The sequence below is a fragment of the Macrobrachium nipponense genome, chromosome 6, assembly GCF_015104395.2.
Source record: "Macrobrachium nipponense isolate FS-2020 chromosome 6, ASM1510439v2, whole genome shotgun sequence".
Taxonomy (NCBI): domain Eukaryota; kingdom Metazoa; phylum Arthropoda; class Malacostraca; order Decapoda; family Palaemonidae; genus Macrobrachium; species Macrobrachium nipponense.
In genome coordinates this window covers 36,319,945-36,344,783 of record NC_061108.1, presented here as the reverse complement: position 1 = coordinate 36,344,783, position 24,839 = coordinate 36,319,945, and the positions used below count along the sequence as shown (strand labels likewise).

The window sequence follows — 24,839 nt, the reverse complement described above, 5'->3', positions numbered from 1 at the left end:
AATCCCCTTGCTAAAAATGAGGATCCTTCGAATCCTTGGCCCCGTTCTTTCAAGATAAAGAACCTAATGGACTTAGTCGGGTCGGAAGATGAGGAACATACATTGTGTCCGGTCAGAGCCATCAGACACTACCTGACTAGGACAGAAACTGTGAGAGGAGAGGAGAGCCGACTCCAGTGCTCGGTGAAAGACCCGTCTTGGCCTCTTTCAAAGAATGCAATGTCCTTTTTCCTGAGGAGTTTGATCCGAGAAGCGCATGCCCAAACTCAGGAACATGCTCTTAGGGTGCTGAAAGTGAAGACGCATGAGATTCGTGCAGTAGCAACGTCTTTGGCTTTCAGACAGAATATGTCTCTATCCTCCATTATGCAAACAACATTCTGGAGGTCGAAATCTGTTTGCGTCACACTATTTGAAGGAGGTAGAAACTACTTACGAAAACTGCTTTAGATTGGGACCGTTGTCAGTAGTGGGAATATTGTTGGGAGAGGAAGCATAGGGGGACCCGGTTTTTTCCCTCTACTATCTCCTCGCCTTGAATTTGAGGTTTTTTGAGTTTGTGGGAATCTTGGGGGTACATGTACCTGAAGTACCCACCAGTTCTCATATCTGGTTAAGGGTATCATATGGTTTTTAGTGTAGGTGATGGTTTTGTGTGGTTTTTATCTAGTCTTTTCGCCCAGGGCAAGGGCAAATTATTGTTGTTTTTGTCAATCATCGGTGCACTTCCATGATTGCAAAAATCTCACCATGAGTAGGGACGACCCTGGCCTTTACTGCCACGTCTCCTACATGTGATGAGAGCGCTGACCAGAGGCAGTATCTACCTGTAGCTGGTCTCTCACAAGGTAAGGTACTGCAGACATTATATATAATGTGAGCACATGACTGTTGTTTTTGTTCATAAAGCTGTCCATATACCCGCCTTCTGGGTAATGTGGAGTCAGCTAATGTAATTGTTTGGTAAGTCACTTATGTGAAAATGATATTTTAATGATAAAATAAGGTTTCACATATACTTACCAAACAATTACATAATCAGAGCCCTCCCTCCTCCCCACAGATGGACGTTGCGGCTCAAGGAATTGAAGAGTCTAGCTCAGCAGTACCAGGTGTTCCCGAAAGTGGGCGGGATCTGTATCGCCTACACAAACAATGGCAGCGCCGCTACCGTCGCCAGGAATTTGAATTTTCGACTGCCAGGTAAGAAAGCGTACAGCTAATGTAACTGTTTGGTAAGTATATGTGAAACCTTATTTTATCATTAAAATATCATTTTTATGTAACTTACTTACCAAGTAATTACATAGATAAGAATTTCTAAGTTCTGGCAGTTAAAATTTTGTTTTGGTGTAGCCAGGTATCCCCACCCACTACCGGGGTAGAAGCTAAATAACATCGCAAACAAGCTCAATTTATTTCTGCCGGCTTCTGACTAAGGTTGTAAGCAGCAGCTCTTAAATTTAGGTATCGTTCATTTGTTTACCGGTTGTTACAAGACTATTAGTGAAGTCCCATATGATGTTTGTATGTTTATTGACTCGTTTTTCACTAACGATGTCTAACTCAGGAGTGACAAGTATTTGTTACTGTAACAAGGGTTACGTCTGCCAAGAGTGACGCACATGGTATGTACAAAGTGCAGGTGTCAGAGTCGCTCTCTAGAATTAAGATGTTCTGAGTGTATAGGCTGTAATGAGAAGCAATGGAAGGTTTTGTCTTCTCTTATTTCTAAATTGGAGAAAGATAGGTTATATAATGTGATAGCTAGATATGAAAGATCCTTAGCTTGTCAGAAATCTTTAGAATCCTCATCTGATGTATGTACCTAGTATTTCTGCATTATCTCCTAAACGCAGCGTCTCAACTGTATCAGCAAATCCTTTACCCAGCTTCTATGTTTCCAAACCCAGTGCCATTGCCAGCCTCGAAGCAAAGTTCGAATGTAAGTTTGAATTGTTTGTTAACTCTATGACTCAGTTGGGGAAGTCAGTTTGTGTTCTTGACTGAGAGAAAAGTCCAGTGATGGTGGAGGAACTGGCTGTCCGTCCTGCAGATTCTCCCAGGTGAAGGTCCCTGACATACTCCTCTGCATCTGGGAGAAGTCATATCGGAGGCCCAAAGGAGGCCGGTGGGGTCTGCCCATGGGTAGTTGGCCCCTCAGTTGCACCTGTCAGTGTTTCCCATGTTGCGAAAGAGCCATTTGAAAGAAGTCTTGGATTGCGTGCATCGCCTATCTTCCAGCATGACTGCATCCAATCCAGAGAAGCGGTGCTTTTGGCATGACAGTGATAAGTCTAGTCCACTGAAATAGTCTGCGGCGAAAGTATCTTGCACCCCTCGGTTACTTGCTAAGAAGGTTAATTAAAGAAACTAAACCTTCCTGCAGTTTCTGTGATAGCCCAGAGACTTTATCCTCTGAAGGTTCTCAAGATTATCATAAGTGTTCTGGTTTGAAATGCCAATTACCACCATTTTCTACTTCGTTTCTGCAACCAGTTCCAGTGAGTGTATGCTCCCCTGAGTGCCCAGTGTCGAAAGAGGATCTTGTGTCTCACTCAATAGCTCCCTATTGCCCATTCACTGAGCACTCAGTATTAGACAGATGCGCTTCTGTCACTGTACCTCTGGTGTTCACAGTGATGCCAGAGTGCCCGTTGGTGCTGGAGCATCCATTGACACATGGGCTCCCTCAGGCATTTGAGTGCCCATCAGTGCATGAGCTCCCTTTTGTGCATTAGCACCCATTAATGCTGCTTGAGCCACCTGCTTCATCTAAGTTTTTGTTGTCTTCTGAATGCCCACTGGCATCAAAGTAACCCTTGGTACAAAAACTTACTTTGGCTCCCAAGCTCCCCTCACCGCCTTGTCTCGCACACGATGTTCACTGTACAGCCCCAGTTCCTCTGGTTGCTTCGACTAGTTCGGCTCTTCCTCTTACTGGAGAGGTGGATTCTCTCTCACCTGTCTTCTGTTTCGTCTGCAGAAGGGGAGGATCATATCGCAGAGGATTCTAAACCCCCAACTGCTTATCCTAACTTTTTATACATTCAACTTACCTGGCAGATATATACATAGCTATTACTCCGTCGTCCGACAGAAATTCGAATTTCGCGGCACACGCGGCAGGTAGGTCAGGTAATCTACCCCCCCGCCGCTGGGTGGCGGGAATAGGAACCATACCCGTTTTCTAATTCATATTTTTTCTGTCGCTTGGAATGTAAACAACGTTTGCAGTTCCTCCTGATGGATTTTCGTGTTTCATCGCCATCGATCGTCTGGGCTAACTTTTACAGGGAAGTAATGGATCTTTGGTTCGGCATACGCTTTTGTTAACTTTTAGAATTTTTTGATAAAATTAACTTCGAAAATTTAGAAGATTAGTGACGTGTAACTACCGAAGTTTTCGGTAGACACTCATCCACTTTCACGAAAGTGAATTACTTATACTTTCATGAAAGGGAATTACTTATATTTATTCATTAATACAAATAAGTGTTAGAGTTTGATTGAGGAACAAAATGTATATCTTCTTCCTAGTTGGGGAAGTCAGAAAAGTAACTATCCTTTAGAAGCTTTATTAGCTCTTGTGTTAACGAGCAATTATAGTAGTAACAGTACTAGTAGTTGTTGCATCCTCATCTCCTTCTTACTCCGTAGAATCTACAATATCATTTGCAATTGTAGACTTTGGATATAGTTCAAATGCGAACTCTTAGAACGTAAGAAGTTGAATATAGTGTTCCCCCACCCCCCTACAATGGAGGGTTGCGTCTGATCGGCTCTGTCTTGCTCTCAGGTCTAGACCTCTTCCAAGCTCACAAGCCCAGAGGAGAAGGAATGTCGAAAACCGTAAGGAGGTTTCAGAGAATCCCCACCGGTCAGGCGTCCCCTCGGCAGGTTCTGTAGAGCGTCCAGACTGCCAGGGATAGCCATTGGAAAGGCATCCTAAAACAGTGTTTCTCCCTTTTTATGCCTACGGTTCCTCGATGGATAGAAGAACTTCAAATGAATGAAATTGGCGAAGATCCTCGTATAATGCTTTCTGGTAGAATTATTCAAAATGAGAATGACATTAATCGATCCACCTTTCGGAATCAGGCGACGATTTAGCGCCTTCTAATATTAGAGATCATTCGATAACATTTGTGATAAAGTCATTGTTCGAACATTTTTTTTCGCAACTAGACGAGAGCGCTATCCCATGGGGGTATGAAATTGTTATTTCAACATAAAATTCCCCATCGGTGCATTTTTAGATATAAATCTATTATGATGAGAACGATTTAGATTGTTTGTCAATCGAATGAATTATATGGATCTCGTTGAGTGATAAAGCATATATGTATGACTTTTAAGCTTCTAGCTCCTACCATGCTTAGGACAAATCGCCTTAGGACTACGGTATGGCAAGGCATAGACACCATACCGAAATTTATGCTATAATGGTCAATGTGAAATCCTTACAAAAACAAAATTCCTAAATTAATACGTTTTACCTTAATGTAACAGTATTATAGAGGATTCTATTACGCTAGAGTATGAGTTATATGATGCTATCGTGTCTTCGAGAAGTGATCGTTTGGAGAAGCATATCTTTATTGGTGGATTGAGAGTAGGATAGAACATTTTTCTTCGTGTTAGAAGAGGTTTCCATGAATTACCAGTACCCTTCTAGGACTTTCCTAGGAAGGAATAGGTTTAAAAGAATTGTTTAGACGACACCTATTTAGTTTCTACGACTTGGTCGAAGTCTCGTAGCTTAATATGCTTATATAAAAACTTCCTGAAGTTCGATAATAATTTATAAGATTCCTTTATTTAATGGAGTAACTGGCAACTCTGGGAAAGGGAAGGCCAGACTGCTTTCGCTTTGAAGACCAACGCAGTCGCAGTACCATCTTGTTCTCAGTCGTGAGAGGTCGTTTACAGCTCTCTCTCCTGCGGAATGGGATAACTAACCGTATCTCTTCCCTACAATCGTGGGTCTTAGCCTCGGATTGAGGGAATACTGAAGCTATCATAAATATTGTCTGCCTTTTGTTAGGAATCTTTCAATAAGAAGGATATTACAACCTTTCAATGCTGTTTACCGTAGGTAACATGATTAAAGGATTCTAATGCAGCAGAACATGATATTATTTATGCACTCATACTTACGAAAGCATGGCTTATTAGAATACATACTTAGTGAGAAGAGAGATGTATAGAGAAATTCACTTCAAGACTAAATATACGGTTATGGTTAAGTCTTTCGATGGAAACAGGAGGCACCAATGCCTAGTAAGATAGAACCATGTTAGAGTTTAGAGAATCGGATATTGCGCAAGAGAAGTTGTATGAGTCGGAATGGGAAACATTCTTTTATTTTTAAGGGGGTTTGGGGGAAATGGTTTCTTTGCCCTGACAATGGTATTAATACTACGTATAGTAAAAGTTTGTTTTTTTCAATTAAATAAGAACTGGAAGGAATCAAATATGAAAAGGATGTCGGGTACGCCCATAAAGGACACAGATTGTTCAGGCACGATAACATAAAGATAATTAGTAGGACGGCGCCAGCCTAGAGCGCCAAGATGGCGCGCCACCCTGCGCAAGTGCGCCACCCTGGGGCGCAAATTGCGCCAGCTTGGTGCAATAAGCCTAGAGCACCATCCAAAATATTTCTCGTTTGAGCAAGTTATTAAATAAAAGCAATGCAAGAATTTGCGAGTCCGTGAGAACCTCGATCGACGATAATAACTGTTAAAGTATGTCTAACATTTATTGCAAAGAGTTGTGAGAACCTGCGAGAAGTCTTCTTCATAGATCTCTTAGCAAGAAGAAGACGAACAGTCTTCCTGTAGACTGCTTCCTTTTCCTCAAACCATGCCATAAGGAATCATAAGCGCCAGCCAGACGCCTGGCTCTAACTAGAAAATAATTAGTTAATAGAATATACCTTAGAGCAAATTATGCTTTCCTACATAGAGCTGGGAAGTACTCAGTCCCTCGCACTGGAGTGGTCCTTCTCGTTCAGGAAAAAAAGGGCGGGGGGGGGGGGGGGGCGGGGGGGGGGGGGGGGGATACGGAAGAATTAACCGAGGAAAGAATAATTCCCTTCCGATATATTCGTATTAGAGGAAAATTGAGAAGAAACATCCAACTATGGAAGTACTGTAGAATTATAGGATTCTTACAGCACCTCTTCTTATTTTGATATCGAGATTTTCTGACCAAGGTTGCAAGTAATAGGCCATAAAGGCTCCAGCCAGGCTTTAACCAGGCGATAGGCGCCAACCAGGCGCGAGCGCCAGCCAGGCGCGAGGCGTCAGCCAGGCGCGAGCGCCAGCCAGGCGCAAGACATCAGGATCTCCAATTTCTCAGTATTTGGAGATAGACTTTCCAAAAGTTTCCTCTTTGAGAACTGACACAATATAGGTAATATAGTGGTCGCGTGAGCGACTTCTTTCCTGGCAAGAGGAGTTGTTTTGGGAGAAACTCTTTTTGCCAGATCAACCCTCTACTGAAAATTATTTCTTTAGATATCGCACAGGCGAACGTAGTAAAGTGTCAGGATAAGTGGGGTTCTTCTGCTTTATAGAACCCTTTACATGGTGAAGAGAACTGATATCTTTAGAGGTCTCTCGCTTTCCTCAAACCCTATGAGACAAGTGATAGAAAAAATATACGGACTCATAAGTTAATCTGGGTGCAGGTTTTAGAAAGACCTTGGCAACCCCTTTTTTCCTTTTTATTGCACGTTTCGGCTAGTCCCTTGAACCATGCAGCTCCTCTTTCTCCTCTTTCATTGTTATTAACAGGATGGTATATTATCCTACTCCTATGTAAACATATAACAAGGGAGACCTTGTAATGTTTTGGTACTGGAAAAGACTTGTAGGAGCTCTCAGTATTGGGGGTGAGAGGCTCTTTCAAGTATCTGAAACCGTACATTACGGCCTGATGTCCTAGGATAGGAATCTTGAATGATTCTCCTCGATCCTGGATCAGTTAGTAGGAGAATAGGATAATAATAATTGTTTTGCAGAATAACGATGATAGAATTTTTCCATTCTCGTCGTGCCCAGGCACGAGGACGGAGGAACGAAAGAATATAAGAGAGAGGTAGCAATATACGCCATCTTTATGTTTATAGAAAGGGGAATAAAATTTAGTCTTTTTTTCCCCTCCCCAAAAGATAAACTCTTTACAGAATGTAAGATAAAGGGCGTCAAAGAAAGAAGAGGATATATGTTATGCCATCATTTTAGACTTAGAGAGGTTGGATTCTCAGGAGGTCACGTTCTTCTCACAGCAGGTTTTGGAAGTCTTTTCCAAGACAGTCTGAATATTCTTTCAGCATCTATTTTAAATGGACCTTAACAACCTCTCCACTCTGAGTCTGTCTGCGTGCAGACTGACCAGAAGTGGACATGAATGAGAGGATGTTTCAAGGTAAATGACAGTAGTCATGGATAAGATATATAATTACTGCAGATCGTGCTTGAGGGAATGAGGAAACTGTCCTCTTCCGATACCTATGTGAACCACATAGCGGTTTTTCTTCCCTTTCAGAGGGAAGAATTACCCTTTGTATATATCTGCTATCAAAGAACGCAGTAAAAGGCTATACAGTAAGTCCTCGGTTACGCTGGTCTCGACTTACGATGTTTCGTGGTTACGAACGCGCCCCCATAAAAAATATAAAAAATAATATTTTGCGTCGTTCCGTCTTACGCGGTTTAGCGTCGTAAGCAACGTAAACAAACGCGAACTAGTTCCAGGCGCACGGCGGAAGAATACGCTTTGTGGGGGAGAGGACGGCGTCGCTTCGCTACGCTCAGTCCTCGTCCATACGCCATTTTGGTTGTTTTACACTGCCTCTCTCTCCCTCGTGTGTATCGTTTTTTGTAACTTTTTGCTCTTTGTTATGGCTCCCAGCGCAAGGCGGACTCTTCTGATGGTAGTGCATCGAAGAAAAGAAAGGCCATCACCATGAAATTAAAGTGGACATTATAAAGCGATCCGAGAAGGGAGAAACGCCAACAAACATTGGCCGCCTCGCTTGGCCTTAGCCGTTCGACCGTTGCTACCATTATCAAGATAAAGAGCGCATCGTTGAACATGTGAAAGGATCTGCTCCTATGAAAGCGACAGTGATAACTAAGCAGCGTAGTGGTCTAATAATTGAAATGGAAAGGTTATTGGTGCTTTGGTTGGAAGAACAAAATCAACGGCGTATCCCAGTCAGCCTTATGGTGATTCAGGAGAAGGCGAAAAGATTGTTTGAAGCGTTGAAAAAAGAAAAGGGGGAGGGAAGTGAAAGTGAAGAGTTTGTGGCTGGTAGGGGTTGGTTTTATGCGATTTAAGGCTCGGGCCAATACCATAACCGTTTAAATTGCAAGGTGAAGCTGCTAGTGGGGATGAGAAAGCAGCGAGTGAATTTCCTAAAGCGTTGTCTGAGATAATTAAGGAGGGGGGTTATTCTGCTCAGCAAGTGTTTAACGTAGACGAGACAGGTTGTTTTGGAAGCGTATGCCTAACCGCACTTACATCGCCAAGGAGGAGAAGTCAGCACCCGGTCATAAAGCCAGCAAGGAGAGGCTAACTTTACTTCTTGGGGGTAATGCTGCTGGCGACTTCAAACTGAAGCCCTTGTTGGTGTATCAGGCTGAAAATCCAAGGGCACTCAAGGGCATTTGGAAGGGTCAACTACCAGTAATTTGGAAGTTCCAACAAGAAGGCATGGGTGACACTTGCAGTGTTTGAGGACTGGTTCGTAAACCATTTTGTGCCAAGTGTGGAGCGTATTGCGCCTCCAAGGGTATCCCTTTAAGGTGTTGCTAGTGCTGGACAATGCCCCTGGACACCCTGCCCAGCTGGGAGACTTCAACCCTAATGTCAAGGTGGTTTACCTTCCACCTAATACCACGGCCCTTTTACAGCCTATGGACCAAGGAGTGATTGCTTCGTTCAAGGCCTACTACCTACGAAGGACAATTGCTATGGCTTTACAGGCAACTGAAACCAAGAAGGACTTGACTCTGAAGGACTTTTGGAAATCCTACAACATCCTTGATGCTGTAAAGAACATTGCTAATTCCTGGGAGAGGAGGTTAAGCAAAAACAAACATGAATGGTGTCTGGAAGAAAATTTGTCCTCAATTGTTGAATGATTTCCATGGGTTTGAGGACACAGTTCAGCTAGTTGTCAAGAACGTTGTTGCCCTGAGTAAGGAAATCAATTTGGAGATGGAGGTTGATGATGTTACAGAGCTGCTGGAGTCTCATGGCGAGGAGTTATCTGCTGAGGACCTGATACAACTGGAGAAGCAGATAATAGAGGAAGAAGAAGAAGCACCCACCCCAGAGCCTAAGGCTTTCACAAGGCAGGACTTGATAAGAGGTTTTGCACAGTTGCAGCAAGCGTTGTCACTTTTGAGGCTCAGGATCCCAACTTGGACAGGTTCACTAGGGTTTCCAGAGGCGTCATGGATTTGATGCAGTGTTACAAGGAGATCTTGGATGAAAAGAGGTCGCTCTCTGTTCAGACTAACCTGGAGCAGTATTTTTAAGAAGGTAGAGAGGCCTGCAGAAGATCCTGTACCCTCTACCTCAGCTGCCTCTGCTAATCCAGCACCTTCTGAATGTTCTGCTAACCCAGACTCACCTGCCCAGTATCTCCAGCACCTTGCTGTAGGTTCTGCCTCACCTAAAACACTCACCTGCCCCAACAATCTGCCTCACCTCAGAATCACCTGCCTCAGCATCTCCAGTACTAGAATGTTCTGCCTCAACTCTAGAATCATTTGCCTCACCTCAAGAATCATCTGACCTCAGCATCTCCAGCAACTTCTGGAGGTTCTTTTTCTCTTCACTAACCTCCCCCAGTCTCTCCAGCACCGCAGCTTCCTCTCCAGTGTCAAGCCAATCAAACTAATAAAGGTAAGGAATTGTTCTCTCGTTGTTATTGATAGGTATTTACATTAAATCATGTGGTATTTTTCAATGTTCCGACTTACGCTGAAATTCGTGTTACGATGCATCGTAAGAACGGATCAACGTCGTAACTCGAGGACCCCCCGTACTCTGTCTCTATAAAGGGAATTGGAGATAGCAGAGCATTAAGATCTTCGGGATCTTACACAATACTCTATACGACAAGACTTGGAGATCTTATAGTTACAATGGGATCCTATTTGGGCCTCAGATTCCGTGTTCTGACAAGATGGAACTGCTCCTCATCAATGCTTCTCTTGGTACTAATCGACCAAAAGGACGAGTGAGATTTTGGGCTTGGAATCTGGAATCAAATTCTAGAAAGACTCGGCATGGGTTCCTGCCATCATGGTATGGTTTGGCAAAAGAACTATAACCTTTTATTCCTGGATCAACGCTTTCAGATAAAGGATTCATTGTCCAGGCAATAAGTATTTACGTTGTTATCTACAAAAGAAGATAAGTTGAAACGTTTGCTGACAGAGTCTTTGGAATACGATGAGGGCTCAAAACTACTTCCCAGAAGGTTCGAAGAGATATATTTAAAGAGCTAAGAAATCGGGAATCCTCCCAATTTCAGCTCAGAGTCTCCTTAAACTTCCAGGCTCTTTCCCTGCCTTCGTGCAAGGATAGGGAAGATTTTGCAACGAGAGAACTCGTCAACATGTAGGAAGAGTGCTCGTTAGCAACTGAAGTATCAAGTATGATCCTCCCTCGAAGGAAGACTGGTCTCTTGGACTATTAGATTTCCTATCGTCTACTGGATGTAGCCGACTAAAATTACCTCCCCTTGTTGCAGGCCATAAGCTCAAAGTGAAAGAATTTCTTCCACCCTTTTTCCTTTCTCCTGATAAACGATTGTGGATGTTCAGACTTTCGGACAATGTAGCGCCAATCAGGCGCCAATGCCAAACGGCGTAAAGCGCCAGAGCAAGTCAGTCCAAATAACACTGTCATTGTCTGATGAGGAGAAGGAGTAGGCCTCCAATCTGGCGCAGATGCGCTAGAGGCGAATAATCAGGCAAATAAAGTGTCCGAGGTGGACATCGCCAGTTTTCATCGAGACTCTTAACAAGCTCGAATCTCCAGCAAGTGGAGAGAAAGTCAAAGCCATGCCGCGAGGAGCAGCCAGGCGCGAGGAGCCAGCCAGGCGCGAGGCGCCAGGCAAGCGAAGCATCAGCCAGACGCGAGGCGCCAGCCAGGCGCGAGACGCCAGGCAGGCGCGAGGCGCCAGGCCAGGCGCGAGGCTCCAGCCAGGCGCGAGGCGCCAGTCTGGGGCGAGGCGCCAGGCTCTAGCCAGGCGCTGGGCCCACCGGGCAGCCGAGTGAGGCGCGCCAGTAGAGGCGCCAGCCAGGCGCGAGGACGCCAGGCAAGCGCGAGGCGCCAGGCCAGGCGCGAGGCGCCAGCCAGGCGCAAGCCAGGCTCTGGGCTTCATCCAGAAGAGATCTGTTGCAAAGAAAGCCCTGGTCTTCTTTGGAAGAGTGGAATCTCTAAAGCACTTCTTGAGTAACTTTATGTTTCCTTCAAACAGCTAAGAATTAAAAGCGCTTGAAGTGCGAGCTTTTAACATTCTTGTTCTTTCCTAACAATATGTCGCGAGAGTCATATTAGCTGTAATAACGGAGATGCAACTCTGTGTTGATTCTCTTTGCATGAAGGAGATCAAGTGGGCCTATGAGAGATCCTTCTCTCTTTGTTATACGTGTCGAATGCGTTGCTGGGATAGGGAGCCGACACTGATCCTTAACTAGTGAATTAAATTTTTTTTTTTTAATTTTAACATAAGTGTATTATTTTCTGGGGTTATTTGAAATGAGTTTGGGGATAGCTCTTTTCAAATTAAGCACAAACCCTCGTGTTAGGATCAGGTGATCGGGATCGGTGTTGTGCTCCTTAAATTATGCATAGCATCCATTAATGCTGCTTGAGCCACCTGCTTCATCTAAGTTTTTGTTGTCTTCTGAATGCCCACTGGCATCAAAGTAACCCTTGGTACAAAAACTTACTTTGGCTCCCAAGCTCCCCTCGCCGCCTTGTCTCGCACACGATGTCACTGTACAGCCCCACCCGTTCCTCTGGTTGCTTCGACTAGTTCGGCTCTTCCTCTTACTGGAGAGGTGGATTCTCTCTCACCTGTCTTCTGTTTCGTCTGCAGAAAGGGGAGGATCATATCGCAGAGGATTCTAAACCCCCAACTGCCTATCCTAACTTTTTCAAACCAGCAGCCCCGGCTTCATTGACATCTATGTTCCAGATAACCAATGTTCCTTTGGAGTTATCAAATCTTCCTAGTATGGTGCTTTCAATTTCAGCCAAGAAGGCTTTGAATAAAATTTAAAGTTGGCTGGCCGATAAGAGAGCACAAGGGAAGGCTGTTTTCTCTTTTCTGCCTTCCTGACCAAGAGAAGGTATTTTTATTATGCGGCTGGAGAATCTCCCTCTTTGGGCGGTTCTCCCTTGGCCAAAAGAGAGTTTCCTGGACTTATTGAGTCTTCTAGAAGAGCAACTTTCGCTGTGGCAAAAACTATGCTTTTGCCTGGTGAGTTGGACCATCTTTTACACAATTTGTTTAAGCTGTTCGAGGTGACCAGTTTCATGGGTTGGGTTATAGGTGCCCTTGCTAAAAAGATTCAGGATGCGCTTCCGGTTTCTTCAGATGTCTCCTCTGATCTTTTAACGGTCCTCTCTTGCCTTGATTGAGGTGTTAGAGACATTCCCATTAACAGGCCTCAACTTCTGCTGTGTGTTCTCAAAAAACAAGAATTATTGTGCTTGTTTACTTCAAAAGGGGTAACTCAGACTCAAAAGTCAGCTCTTCTTTTTTTTCCTTTTGCACACAATTTCCTTTTCCTGCAAGATGTAAGCAGAATTGCCTCCAACTTACAGAAGAAGCCAACACAGGACTTTCTTTCCAAGTCTTTGAAATGATCTAGGATGATGGCGCAGTTCAACAAGTCCTCCACTGCAGTGTTTACCCTTTTGTAGAGGTAAGAAAGGCCCTTGTCCAAGACCAGAGGAAATGTGTGTTTCACCCCTAAGTCTGTCAAGAAGTTGTCTTCTAACACCAAACCTGAGAAGTGACGTAGACAACCTCATGCAGCAGTAGGTGCCAGACTTCATCTTTTCTGGCAGGAATAGAGCAAGCGAGGAGCAGAGCACAGCATTTCAGATTTATGATGCTTGGCTAACAATGTTAATTAGAATTCGACACCAGTAATTGACTTTTGGCGCCGGTAGGCGTTTATTAGTGTTGGCAGGCAGTTTATCATTGTCGGTGATTTTTGGTGCCAGTAAGCGGTTTATTGGTTCTTACACTGTCATAAATGCCATTTATCGCCATAATTATTGTGATGTTCAGATTAACAAAAATTTTTGGTTGTTGTCACTTGGCGGTGAACTGAACTTTGAAACGTCATTAACTGGGAACTACCCTATTAGGCATTCCCTGGTTATTGGTAATCCAGATTTACGGGGCTTGTCTAGAGATGAAGAAAACTGGATTTTTGGTGCCGATATGCGCAGATCCCTGATTATCGATGCCTGAAATTGGGGATCAGTGCTATTATCACTGATTTTCGGTTATCATGATTGCTGCTGGGAGCAGAACCCCCGCCGATAACTGGGAACTACCTGTACTGTAATATTTAGAAATTAGTACAGTACTACTGTAAATAATTTTTTATCATAACAAATGTATGTATTCAATCACAAAAATATAACGTGAAAATGCGCTGATCAATGTGACATAACAAACCTAGTTTTCATACAATCAACTTACCTGTCAGATATATACTTAGCTAAGACTCCGTCGTCCCCGACAGAAATTCAAATTTGTCGCCACTCGCTACAGGTAGGTCAGGTGATCTACCGGCCTGCCCTGGGCGGCAGGACTAGGAACCATTCCCGTTTTCTATCATATTTTCTATTTCGCCGGTGGTATCAACATTGTTGTTACTACCTCCTGACTTAGATTATTATTTCAACCTTTTGATCATCGTTTCTCGGCTTTTTGGTGACGTATCTGGATCGTGGTTTTTGGCATTCGCTACTGTGGACTGAATTTGGACTTGCTTTTTTATTTTTCTCAGTATGTCTGACTCAAATGTGAGTGTGAGAATGTGTGTGAATGTAGGCTGCAGGGTGAGGATACCGAAGGCTTCGGTTGATCCTCACACTGTATGTCGTAAATGTAGGGGGTTTCAGTGTTCTTCTACTAATACCTGTCATGAATGTGAGGGATTAAATGCAGAAGAATGGAAGACTTTAACTTCTTATTTGAAGAAGTTAGAGAAGGATAGGGTTAGACGTTTGAAAGGTGTGAGTACAAGGCCTATTGAGCCTTTTATTGACCCTATATCTAATCTTGATGATTTTGATTCTCCCTCTATGTCGACTTCACAAGCTTTACTTTCAGAATCGCCTCTGAATCGCCGATCTGAAGGCTACTTTTCATAAGATGAAGTCCAAAATGGCGGTCTCACAAGGTAAGGATAGTGAAAGTGAAATGTTCAGTGAAGTGAGTGCTCCCACATGTGTTGTGGAGGGGTCGTTTGATCGTCTCTGCGACGCTCCCAGGCCTAGACCTCTTCCAAGCTCCCATGCCCAGAGGAGAAGGAAAGTCGAAAAGCCTTAAGGAGGTCATGGGGAATCCCAACGGTCAGACGTCCCTTCAGCAGGCTCTGTTTCGATTCAGGCTGCTCAGGGCCGCTATAGAAAAAGCGTCCTGCGAGAGTGTTTCTCTTCCTCTCCCTCTCCTTCACCTAAACGAGGGTGGAAGGATTCGGAACCTCTCTAGGCCACTGAATAAACGGCATTTGAGAGAACCTGAATTGGATTCAAGCCCAGAGCGCTTCTCAGATGAAGCTCCCTCGTCTATCAAAAAGGCGAAGGTGGTGTCAATGTCTCCCTACATGGACGTAGCGGACCGCTTGCCTTCTACTTCTCCCCCGATTGAAGATGACATGGGAGAAGCTTCAAGGAAAATTCTCCTTGCTGTACAAGAACAGCTAGCCTCATTGGTGGGAGTGTTAGCGAGAGATCCTCCTCGTAAGAAGGACGTTTCGCTTCCAATCAAAAAGTCTCGTCCTCTCTCTCCTGCAAAACGCGAGGCGTCTTGCAGACGTGAAGCTTCGTCTTCCAAACATGCTGAAGAGGTTTCGGTTTCTAGATCGAGATCGAGAGAACCTTATGGCAGAGACGTGACGCCAGATAGACGTGAGGCGTCTTACAGGCGCGAGGCGTCATACAGAGCGTCATATAAGCGTGAGGCGCCAGCCAAGGTTTTGGCGCCAGTTAGGACGCCAGTTGAGAGTGAGACGTCTTCCAGGCGTGAGGCGTCATCCAGACGTCAGCATTCAGCCAAGTGCGAGGCGTCAGCCAGGACACTCGGCGGACGAGAAGCGTCATCCAAGCGTGAGGCGTCATCCTTTTATGGGAAGAAGCCTAGGCTTTTGGCGCCAACCAAGAAGGAAGCTTCTCTTAAAGCTCAGACTTTGAAAAGGAAGGATTATCATTCCCTTAGTCCCTCTCCTATCAGGAGTTTGTCTCCCCCAGAGGAAAGACGTCCTGATTTGTCTACGGAGACTCCTCTAGACCCCGAGTTGGAGGAAAACTCGGAAGACGAGGATCATGGAAGAGAAGGACTATCTAACTATAAAGTATTGACAGCCCTTCTTCTGGAAGAATATGGAGACAATTTGACCCCTGCCGCTCCACCTTTCTCCGCGCTTCTCTGTTCTCGAGGCGGCAAAGGCGAAGAAATCCTTCGTCTTTTCTAAGAATGAAGCCGCCATTTCTATGAAGAGGGCTCTTCAGTCTTTAAATTCCTGGATGGAGTCGAAGAAGGAGTTGGTCAGAACGGTCTTCTGCATGCCCCCAGCGAGACTCGCTGGTAAACGGGACATTTGGTATCAGACGGGAGAGAATATGGGCATTTCTCTTCCGTCTTCGGCAGAAGCGGACTTTTCAACCTTAGTCGATGCGTCACGAAGGCAAGGTTTGAACTCTGCCCATGTGACTTGGGGCATTTCAGAGCTGGATCATCTCCTCAAGGGACTCTTCCATGTATTAGAAGTTTTCAACTTCTTAGATTGGTCCCTTGGGGGTGATGTCCAAGAAGGCCCATGATTCAGAAGGACTCGACCCAGAAGTTCTTTCTCCTGTGTATTCTGTCATGTATTGACAAAGCGGTACAGGATGGCTCGTTTGAGATCTCCTCTTTATTTGGAGCGGGTCTTCTCAAGAAGAGGACAGTCTTTAGTTCCTTTTTGACTAAAGCAGTCTCCCACTCTCAAAGGGCAGCACTACTGTACTCTCCATTATCGGACTTTTTGTTTCCTTCTCAGTTAGTGAAGGACATTTCTCGTTCATTAACTGAGAAGGGGCGACTCAAGACCTTCTTACCAGTCAGCAAGAAGAAGAAACCTGCTACTGCGGCGGAAAAAGAAAGGACCGAGTACATCGGTTCAGCCTTTCGAGGTGGCCCTACCTCCAGAGCTCCCTCAAGAAGGAAGGCTCCTGAGAAGAGAGGTAGGTCTGCCTTTCGTCCCTTTAAGAAGGGCAAAGTGATGCTTCTCTCCTCCAAGCACCAGTAGGTGCCAGGCTCCTGGGATTTGTGGAGGCCTGGGCACTTATAAAAGCGCACGCTTCATCGATGTCTGTAATAAGGAAGGATATCTTATCCCTTTCCTGGACAGTCCTCCCCTGACTTCAACTCCACGGGAACTGTCAGCCAAGTACAAGGATCCTGTGCTGAGGGATACTCTTCGATTAATGGTGAATCATGTGGGACAAGAGAGCGAATAGAACTAGTACTGGATCAAAAAAACTCCCCGGGGTTTTACAATCGCCTTTTTCTGGTTGCGAAGGCCTCGGGAGGCTGGAGACCGATACTAGACGTCAGCTCTCCTGACAAATTTTGTTCAGAAGGAGAAGTTCTCGATGGAGACTTCTGCCTCAGTCCTTGCGGCTATGCGACAAGGAGATTGGATGGTGTCTCTGGATCTCCAGGACGCCTATTTTCACGTCCCGATCCACCCTTCATCGAAGAAGTACCTCCGTTTCATGACGGGGGGAAGGATCTTTCAGTTCAGAGCCTTGTGTTTCGGCCTTTCCACAGCTCCTCAGGTCTTCACAAGCCTGATGAAGAATGTGGCAAGGTTTCTTCACCTCAAAGGTGTAAATATCTCTCTGTATCTGGACGACTGGTCTCATCAGGCCAGATCAGAGAGTCAGTGCTTGGAGGACCTTACGTTGACATTAAACCTGATCTGATCGTGAGGATTACTCGTAAACCTTGAGAAGTCACAGCTGACCCCCAGACAGAACTTAGTCTATCTGGGATTCAGATGGATTCTCGGTGGGTTTTCGAGTATTTCCTTCGCAAAGAGAGAATCGCAAAAGGTTTGCAGAAAGTCTCTCTCTTCTTAGGGAAGGAACAAACGTCGGCGAGGGAATGGCTGAGCCTTCTAGGGACCCTTTCCTCGCTCGAACAGTTCTTCCCACTAGGAAGACTTCATTTACGTCCACTTCAATTCTTCCTCAAGAGGTCTTGGAGTTGGAAGACCGGACATCTTTCAGATGCCTTTCCCATTCCAGTGGAGATGAGACCGCATTTGGAATGGTGGTTGCCCCCTCTGAAGGAGAACAAAGGAATCTCCCTGAAAATCCAGAACCCAAACCTAGTGTTGTACTCCGACGCATCGGAGAAAGGTTGGGGAGCAACATTAGGCTCGAAGGAAGTGTCAGGCACCTGGGAAGCAGCACAGGCGTCTTGGCACATAAACTGCAAAGAGCTCTTCGCCGTACACCTGGCTCTGAAGAGTCTAGAACCTCTTGTTTCAAACGAAGTTCAAGTAAATGTGGACAACACCACAGCACTTGCCTACATTCGGAAACAAGGAGGGACTCACTCCTTGTTCCTATACGAACTTGCAAGAGATCTTCTGCTTTGGACGTCTCACAGGAACATCTCCCTGCTTACAAGATTCGTTCAGGGAGAAAGGAATGTGAGGGCGGACAGGCTCAGCAGGAGGAACCAGGTCCTTCACACAGAGTGGACCCTACACAAAGATGTGTGTCAAGATCTCTGGTCTCTTTGGGGGACTCCTCATGTGGATCTCTTCGCCACGTTCCTCTCCAAAAGGCTGGGAGTCTTTTGCTCGGTCATGGAAGACCCCAGAGCTCTTGATAGTTGACGCCTTCCTACTAGACTGGTCTCACGTAGACATCTACGCTTTTCCTCCGTTCAAAATCCTGGGACTAGTGCTGAAAAAATTTGTGGCTTCAAAGGGGACGAGGATGACATTGATAGCCCCCTTTTGGCCGGCACAAGACTGGTTCACGGAGGTGGTGGAGTGGATGGTAGAGTTTCCTAGATCCCTCCCAAGAAGGATGGATCTTCTCAAACAACCACACTTCCAGAGGTGGGATCATCAAACCTCCCTCTCTCGCTCTGACTGCCTTTCGACTATCGAAAGACTCGTCAGAGCGAGAGGGTTTTCTTGTAAAGTTGCAAGCGCGATTGCGAGAGCCCGCAGAACCTCCACTAGACAAGTTTATCAGTCCAAGTGGGAGGTTTTTAGAAGGTGGTGCAGAACTAAGGAGTTGTCCTCCTCCACTACTTCTGTAGCGGAAATTGCGGATTTCCTTCTATTCCTGAGAGAAGAATCTCATCTAGCTGTATCCACAATAAAGGGATACAGAAGTATGCTTTCGGCAGTCTTCAGGAATAGAGGATTAGATCTGGCAAATAACAAAGGGATCTTCCCACGAATCTCATTAGATCCTTTGAGACTACGAAGTCTAAGGAACCGGTCCCTCCTAACTGGAACCTAGACGTGGTACTCAAGTTCCTGTCATCCGAAAGGTTCGAACCTCCTCATCTGGCGTCGTTTCGAGACATCACTAGGAAATACCTATTCCTATTATCTTTAGCTACGGCAAAGAGAATTAGTGAATTACATGCTCTGGAGGATAAGGTAGGATTCAAGGGAGACTCAGCTATTTGCTCGTTTAAAACCCTGTTTTTAGCTAAAAACGAGAATCCCATGAATCCCTGGCCTAAGTCCTTCGAGGTTAAAGGCTTATCGAGTCTCGTAGGCAGAGAGGTCTCTATGTCCTGTAAGAGCTCTAAAATTCTACCTTCAGAGAAAACACCAGATGGGGGGCTCTAGACAAGGTCTTTGGTGTGCGGTAAAAGACCCCACAAGACTGATGTCCAAGATTGCTCTTGCATTCTTTGTGAGAAACGTCATTACAGACGCGCATAAGATCTGTCCTGACGAAGAGTTCCGACTGTTGAGAGTGAAAGCTCATGAAGTGAGAGCAGTAGCGACGTCTCTCTCGTTTCAAAAGAATATGTCACTTAAAAACATCATAGATACGACATTTTGGAGATGCAACTCAGTATTTGCATCTCATTACTTGAGAGACGTTCGTGTGACATATGAGAAATGTTTTTCTCTGGATCCTTTCGTGTCGGCGGATACGATCCTGGGTATGGGAGCCAACACCAATCCTTAAGTATATACTTACATTCTTTGTAGATATGTTCTAGAGTCTCTTCTAACAAAAAGGACTTGGTGCCGCACAGGCGGCCAGTCACTGTTGTCAGTAAGAAACTCTTGTGATATCTTATTAGATGAGTATAAAATTTTTTTTTTTGAAATTTATGTATGTGTGCGTATTGTGTTGACTTATGGTTGTTGTGAAGAGTTCGGGGGATAACTCGGAGCAGTCTTTATTTCTAACATGGGGTTAGGATCAGGTGGTTGGGATTGGTTGTATGCTCCTTCATAAGGTGTATTGTCATATAAGTGGATCAGCACCCATTGACAAAGTCCTTTCAGGCTCTGCCGAGTAAGCGGATAAGACCCCATCGGCAGACCCACAAGAACTCTTGGCCATAGATCATATATCTCGCTAAAGTTTCTTGAGGTGATGCAGACTACTGGGCAAACACCCACGAAGTCTACCACCTATCAGGTTGGAACCAAGGTTTTATTTATACCTACAACATATGTTGTTTACCTGTCTATTCCAGAATTAGCTGTCTCTTACCCTCCACCAAAGGGTGCCAATCAGCTAAGTATATATCTGACAGGTAAGTTGATTGTATGAAAATGATATTGTTATGGTACAATAAAGTTTCATACATACTTACCTGGCAGATATATACGATTATGGCCCACCCAGCCTCCCCGCAGGAGACAGGTGGAAGAGAGAAAATATGATAGAAAACGGGAATGGTTCCTAGTCCTGCCGCCCAGGGCAGGCCGGTAGATCACCTGACCTACCTGTAGCGAGTGGCGCGAAATTTGAATTTCTGTCGGGGACGACGGAGTCTTAGCTAAGTATATATCTGCCAGGTAAGTATGTATGAAACTTTATTGTATCATAACAATATCATTTTTCATTCGGAGGTAAGTACGTACGTACATACTGTACAGCACAGTATGTACTACAGTAGTCCCATTGTTCTACAAACTACAGTGGGCCTCCTGTATTCACGTTCTCCGGATTCGCAGACTCACTGATTTGTGGATTTCTCTCTGGACCAAATCTACTTATTATTTGCGGGGAGTTCACCTATTCGTGGGGTTTTCCGATGATAAATAATCACTAATTAGTGTATTTTGATGTTATTTTCATGCCTAAATACATTTTTATTTTACAAAAATGAATGACTAATTTTAGAATATTAATATTGATTAATACGGTATTCGTAAGTTTAATAAGATTAAATGATATCATAATAACAATAATTCTCTCTATGTATTTTGTATAATAAATAAATTACTTACTAATTTTCAAATATTAAGATTAATGTAAAGAGCAATCAATTCATTAAAGAAAATACTACAGTGAATTAGTAAGATTTTAGTTTATATAGATTTAAAAAAATATGTGTGAATGAAGGAAATCCCAGTCTTCATGCATCTTTCTCTTGAACTCCATGTCCAAGCTGAGGTCCAACAGCTGTCAAATATATCAAGTAATGTGACCGGAGGGGAGAGAGTGCTCTCTCTCTCTCTCTCTCTCTCTCTCTCTCTCTCTCTCTCTCTCTCTCTCTCTCTCTCTCTCTCTCTCTCTCTCTACTGAAATGAGAGATTTTTATAGCACACATATGTATAATATGTTTATTAATATTTTCAAATAATATTAATAATAATAACTGTAATTACAAAAATCAGATGTGAAAGTATTTTACAGAAATACTATGATAATTCTCTCTCTCTCTCTCTCTCTCTCTCTCTCTCTCTCTCTCTCTCTCTCTCTCTCTCTCTCTCTCTCTGTATGATAAATAAATGATTTACTAATTTTCAAATATCAATAGTAATGTAAACAGCAATAATATAATTTCATTAAAGAAAATACTAAAGTGAATTAGCAAGATTTTAGTTTATAAATAAAAAAATTATGTAAGAATGAAAGAAAATCCATTTTACCCAGCATCTTGTATGTGAACTCCAGGTAGCCAAGCTGAGATGGCTAGGGTCCAACAGCTGTCAAATATATCAAGTAATGTGACAGGAGGGGAGTGTGTTGCCATCTCAGGATCATGTAAATTCTCTCTCTCTCTCTCTCTCTCTCTCTCTCTCTCTCTCTCTCTCTCTCTCTCTCTCTCTCTCTCTCTCTCTCTCTTACTGAGATGAGAGAATTTCTATGGTGCATGTGTATGTTTATTAATATTTTTGCATAGTAATAATAGTAATATAACTCATTTCAAAATTCACATGTGATAGAATTTTAAAGAAATACAATCTATCCATTTCACTCTTTTGAATAAGGATAACTCTCTCTCTCTCTCTCTCTCTCTCTCTCTCTCTCTCTCTCTCTCTCTCTCTCTCTTACTTATGTATGTTTATTTGTTTTGTAGTATAGATAAATGATTTACCTTATAACTAATTTTTGAATATAAATAAGATTAATTAAAAATAGCGATTCCCTTTCTTTTTATCCACTTGGGGGAAGGTGGGCCGGGGAGTAAATGACAGTTTGAATACGAATTGGGAATTGGTGGAGGGGAAGGAGCCGGAGTCTAGGAGTTATTCTCTCTCTCTCTCTCTCTCTCTCTCTCTCTCTCTCTCTCTCTCTTCTCTCTCTCTCTCTCTCCATTATTATAATTCTCTTTGTCTCAGGATTAATTCATAATTTCACTCTTGATGGTCAGATATATGATGTTGCCATTCAATGCTCTCTCTCTCTCTCTCTCTCTCTCTCTCTCTCTCTCTCTCTCTCTCTCTCTCTCTCCTCTCTCTCGCTCTCTCTCTCTCTCTCTCTCTCTCTCTCTCTCTCTCTCTCTCTCTCTCTCTCTCTCTGTTATTGGCTGTAGGTATATGTTTTCAATGGTAAAATGTTTAAGATGACTTTGAAATGATGATAATAATATAACCTCAAAGATTAATACAGAAATAGGTTAGTAATTTTAGGTATATTTCAAGTGGGATGTCATTTAAGGTATACATTTGGTATCGGAACTTTCAAGATAGGCAGTTATAAGCATTTTTAGAGGTGGTTTTAACTATTCGCGGGTTTTAACTATTCACAGGGGTGTCTGGTACACATCCCCCCGCGAATACATGGGGGAACACTGTACCCACATATTTTAGATATGCTCTACTGTCATCCTAAAACACTACTACTGTGATATCATTTCAGAATAATCTTACAACACAGAAAAATATCAATAAAATGCACATTTGCACAGTTCATGATGCACAAAGTATAATGTGCGCAATTAACCCAACATCCCAGTTTCACACAGCTCTCTGCTTAGTCTTTCATTGTAGTGTACTTAGTGTTCTCATCGCTGTTTAAATTGTGCTTACGTACATGTGTACAGTTATTATCTTCATGGAACGTACTGCCATAAGATGCCTCCTAAACACTGTGCTTCTTCTTCGGCTTGTGGGAAACAGCCTCAGTGTCAGGAGAAGACAGCAGATTTAGAACAATTTGAAGGTCCCACAAATTATGAGGAAAGGCAGGGAGTTGCAGAAGATAACAGAGACATGGGATCCTTATATAAAACACCCTGTAACTTTACATCTACCCTTAATGATGCCATGGAGGCCTGTGATAATCTCTTCATCAGCATGAAGAAGTTTATGACCATGATGCTGCCTCCTGAAACTCGTGAAGAATCCATGAAGTGACTGAAGTCATCATTCTTTCATCAGACTACATTTCTAATTCATCTTCATTACAGTATATTCAGTCATCATTGATCACTGATGAATAATTATAATCTTAATGTTAAATATTTTTAATGTTCATATGGATCTTAAATTAGCTTTCACATATATAGCTGTAAGCCATATACTTAGGGGTAACATTGTAAGATGACTTTAAAATGATATTTAAGTGTTTTAGGATGATAGTTTAAGGTATATTTGGTGCTTGCACTATTAGAATAGGAAGTTACAAGCATCCTTTGGGGGTTCTTTGGTTTGTGAACTAATAAAATAAGAAGATATATAAGCACTTTTAGAAGGGTGTTCTAACTTAATGCAGATTTTTGTTCAATGTGCGTGGTTTTGGTCCCTAACCCCCCCTGTAATTACAGCAGACCCACTGTATGTTCGATTCCCCTTTTCAGTTTCTAACTTATGGGTTTGTTGATATTCAGAAGTATTTACATATTCAAGAAGAGTTTAAATGACTGGCATATAAGACAAATATTGCAATTTCCTAGGTTCTGGCAAAGCACAGAGGATAAGAATAAATTATTTTTTGTTAATAGTGTTTAAAAAAGATATGATCAATCTGATCTGTTTTCCCAGATTCATGTTATTTCTGAATCTGATTGAATTTATTTGAGTATCTGACCTTTGCAGTGGAATAATACATGCTCAAAGGATTTCTGATGAATCTTAAGTTTATACTATGATTTGCTTATCTCATTGATTGTTTTTGCTTGATTTGCCTCTGGGAAAGGCCTGTTTCCATTGAAATCCACAGAAGATTTACCATTTCTTAAAAGGTATTGTGTATACACCAGTATCTATTGTGTAGACATGAAATAATAAAAAAGGAAGGGGTTGTCCCAAATACTATACTGTATATAGCTGTTTACCCTATGCTTTCCACCCAAGTGTGATTCCTAAAATGCAGAAATATTTTTTTGAGTTGGTCTTGTTTATATATAGATATTTAAAAGTATCAGCAGTCATTGCTTATAAAATGTTTTGGATGTATTTTTATGGTTAAGGTTTTAAAATATGTAGTCAGTAGTAATGAAGTGTCTCATCAGTTTTTTATTGATAGAAATAGTTTTTCAAGTTTCTTGGTTTTGTGTATATTTAGATATTTTGAAGTATCTGCAATCATTGGTTATAAAATGTTTAGGATGTTTTTGATGGTTCATTTAAAATAGTGAGTGGTAATAAAGTGTCTCAGTATTTTTTTTTATTGGTGCAACTGTTTCTTTACAAGGTATTGGTTCCTTCAACTGATTGTTTGCAGATTTCACCTTCCTTTGCAATTGCAGGTAGAAATTGGTAAGATACATTGGTAAGATAAACGGAGATGTTTCATCAGAAATTAACTGATATTTTTTTTCTTTTTCAATATTCCTGAAACAGTCGGAAGGATTCAGTGTCTACAATAAACTCTATGAGTTTGATTTTAATTTGAATGGGCAAAGATGCCATATGGTAATGACATCAGTATCAGGCCATCTTTTGAATTATGCTTTTAATCCTGGTTACAAAAACTGGCAAAGCTGTAATCCCTTGCAACTTTTCGATGCACCTGTTAGCAAGACCTGCATTGAGGGGATGGAACTCATAAAGGTATGAATTTTTTTATTTACCTATACACACAAATACACACACACACACACACACACACACACA

General features: G+C 43.0%; 1 protein-coding gene across 4 annotated transcripts in view; it reads left to right on the top strand.

Moving 5' to 3' along the window:
- The window catches only part of LOC135216186 (DNA topoisomerase 3-alpha-like), a 308,863-nt gene that overhangs the window by 26,360 nt on the left and 257,664 nt on the right, over positions 1-24,839 (top strand). For all 4 annotated transcript variants that reach the window (XM_064251319.1, XM_064251321.1, XM_064251320.1 and 1 more), the window contains exon 3: positions 24,567-24,776. In XM_064251319.1, coding sequence (XP_064107389.1) covers positions 24,567-24,776 — 210 coding nt within the window. The remainder of the gene's footprint in view (positions 1-24,566; positions 24,777-24,839) is intronic.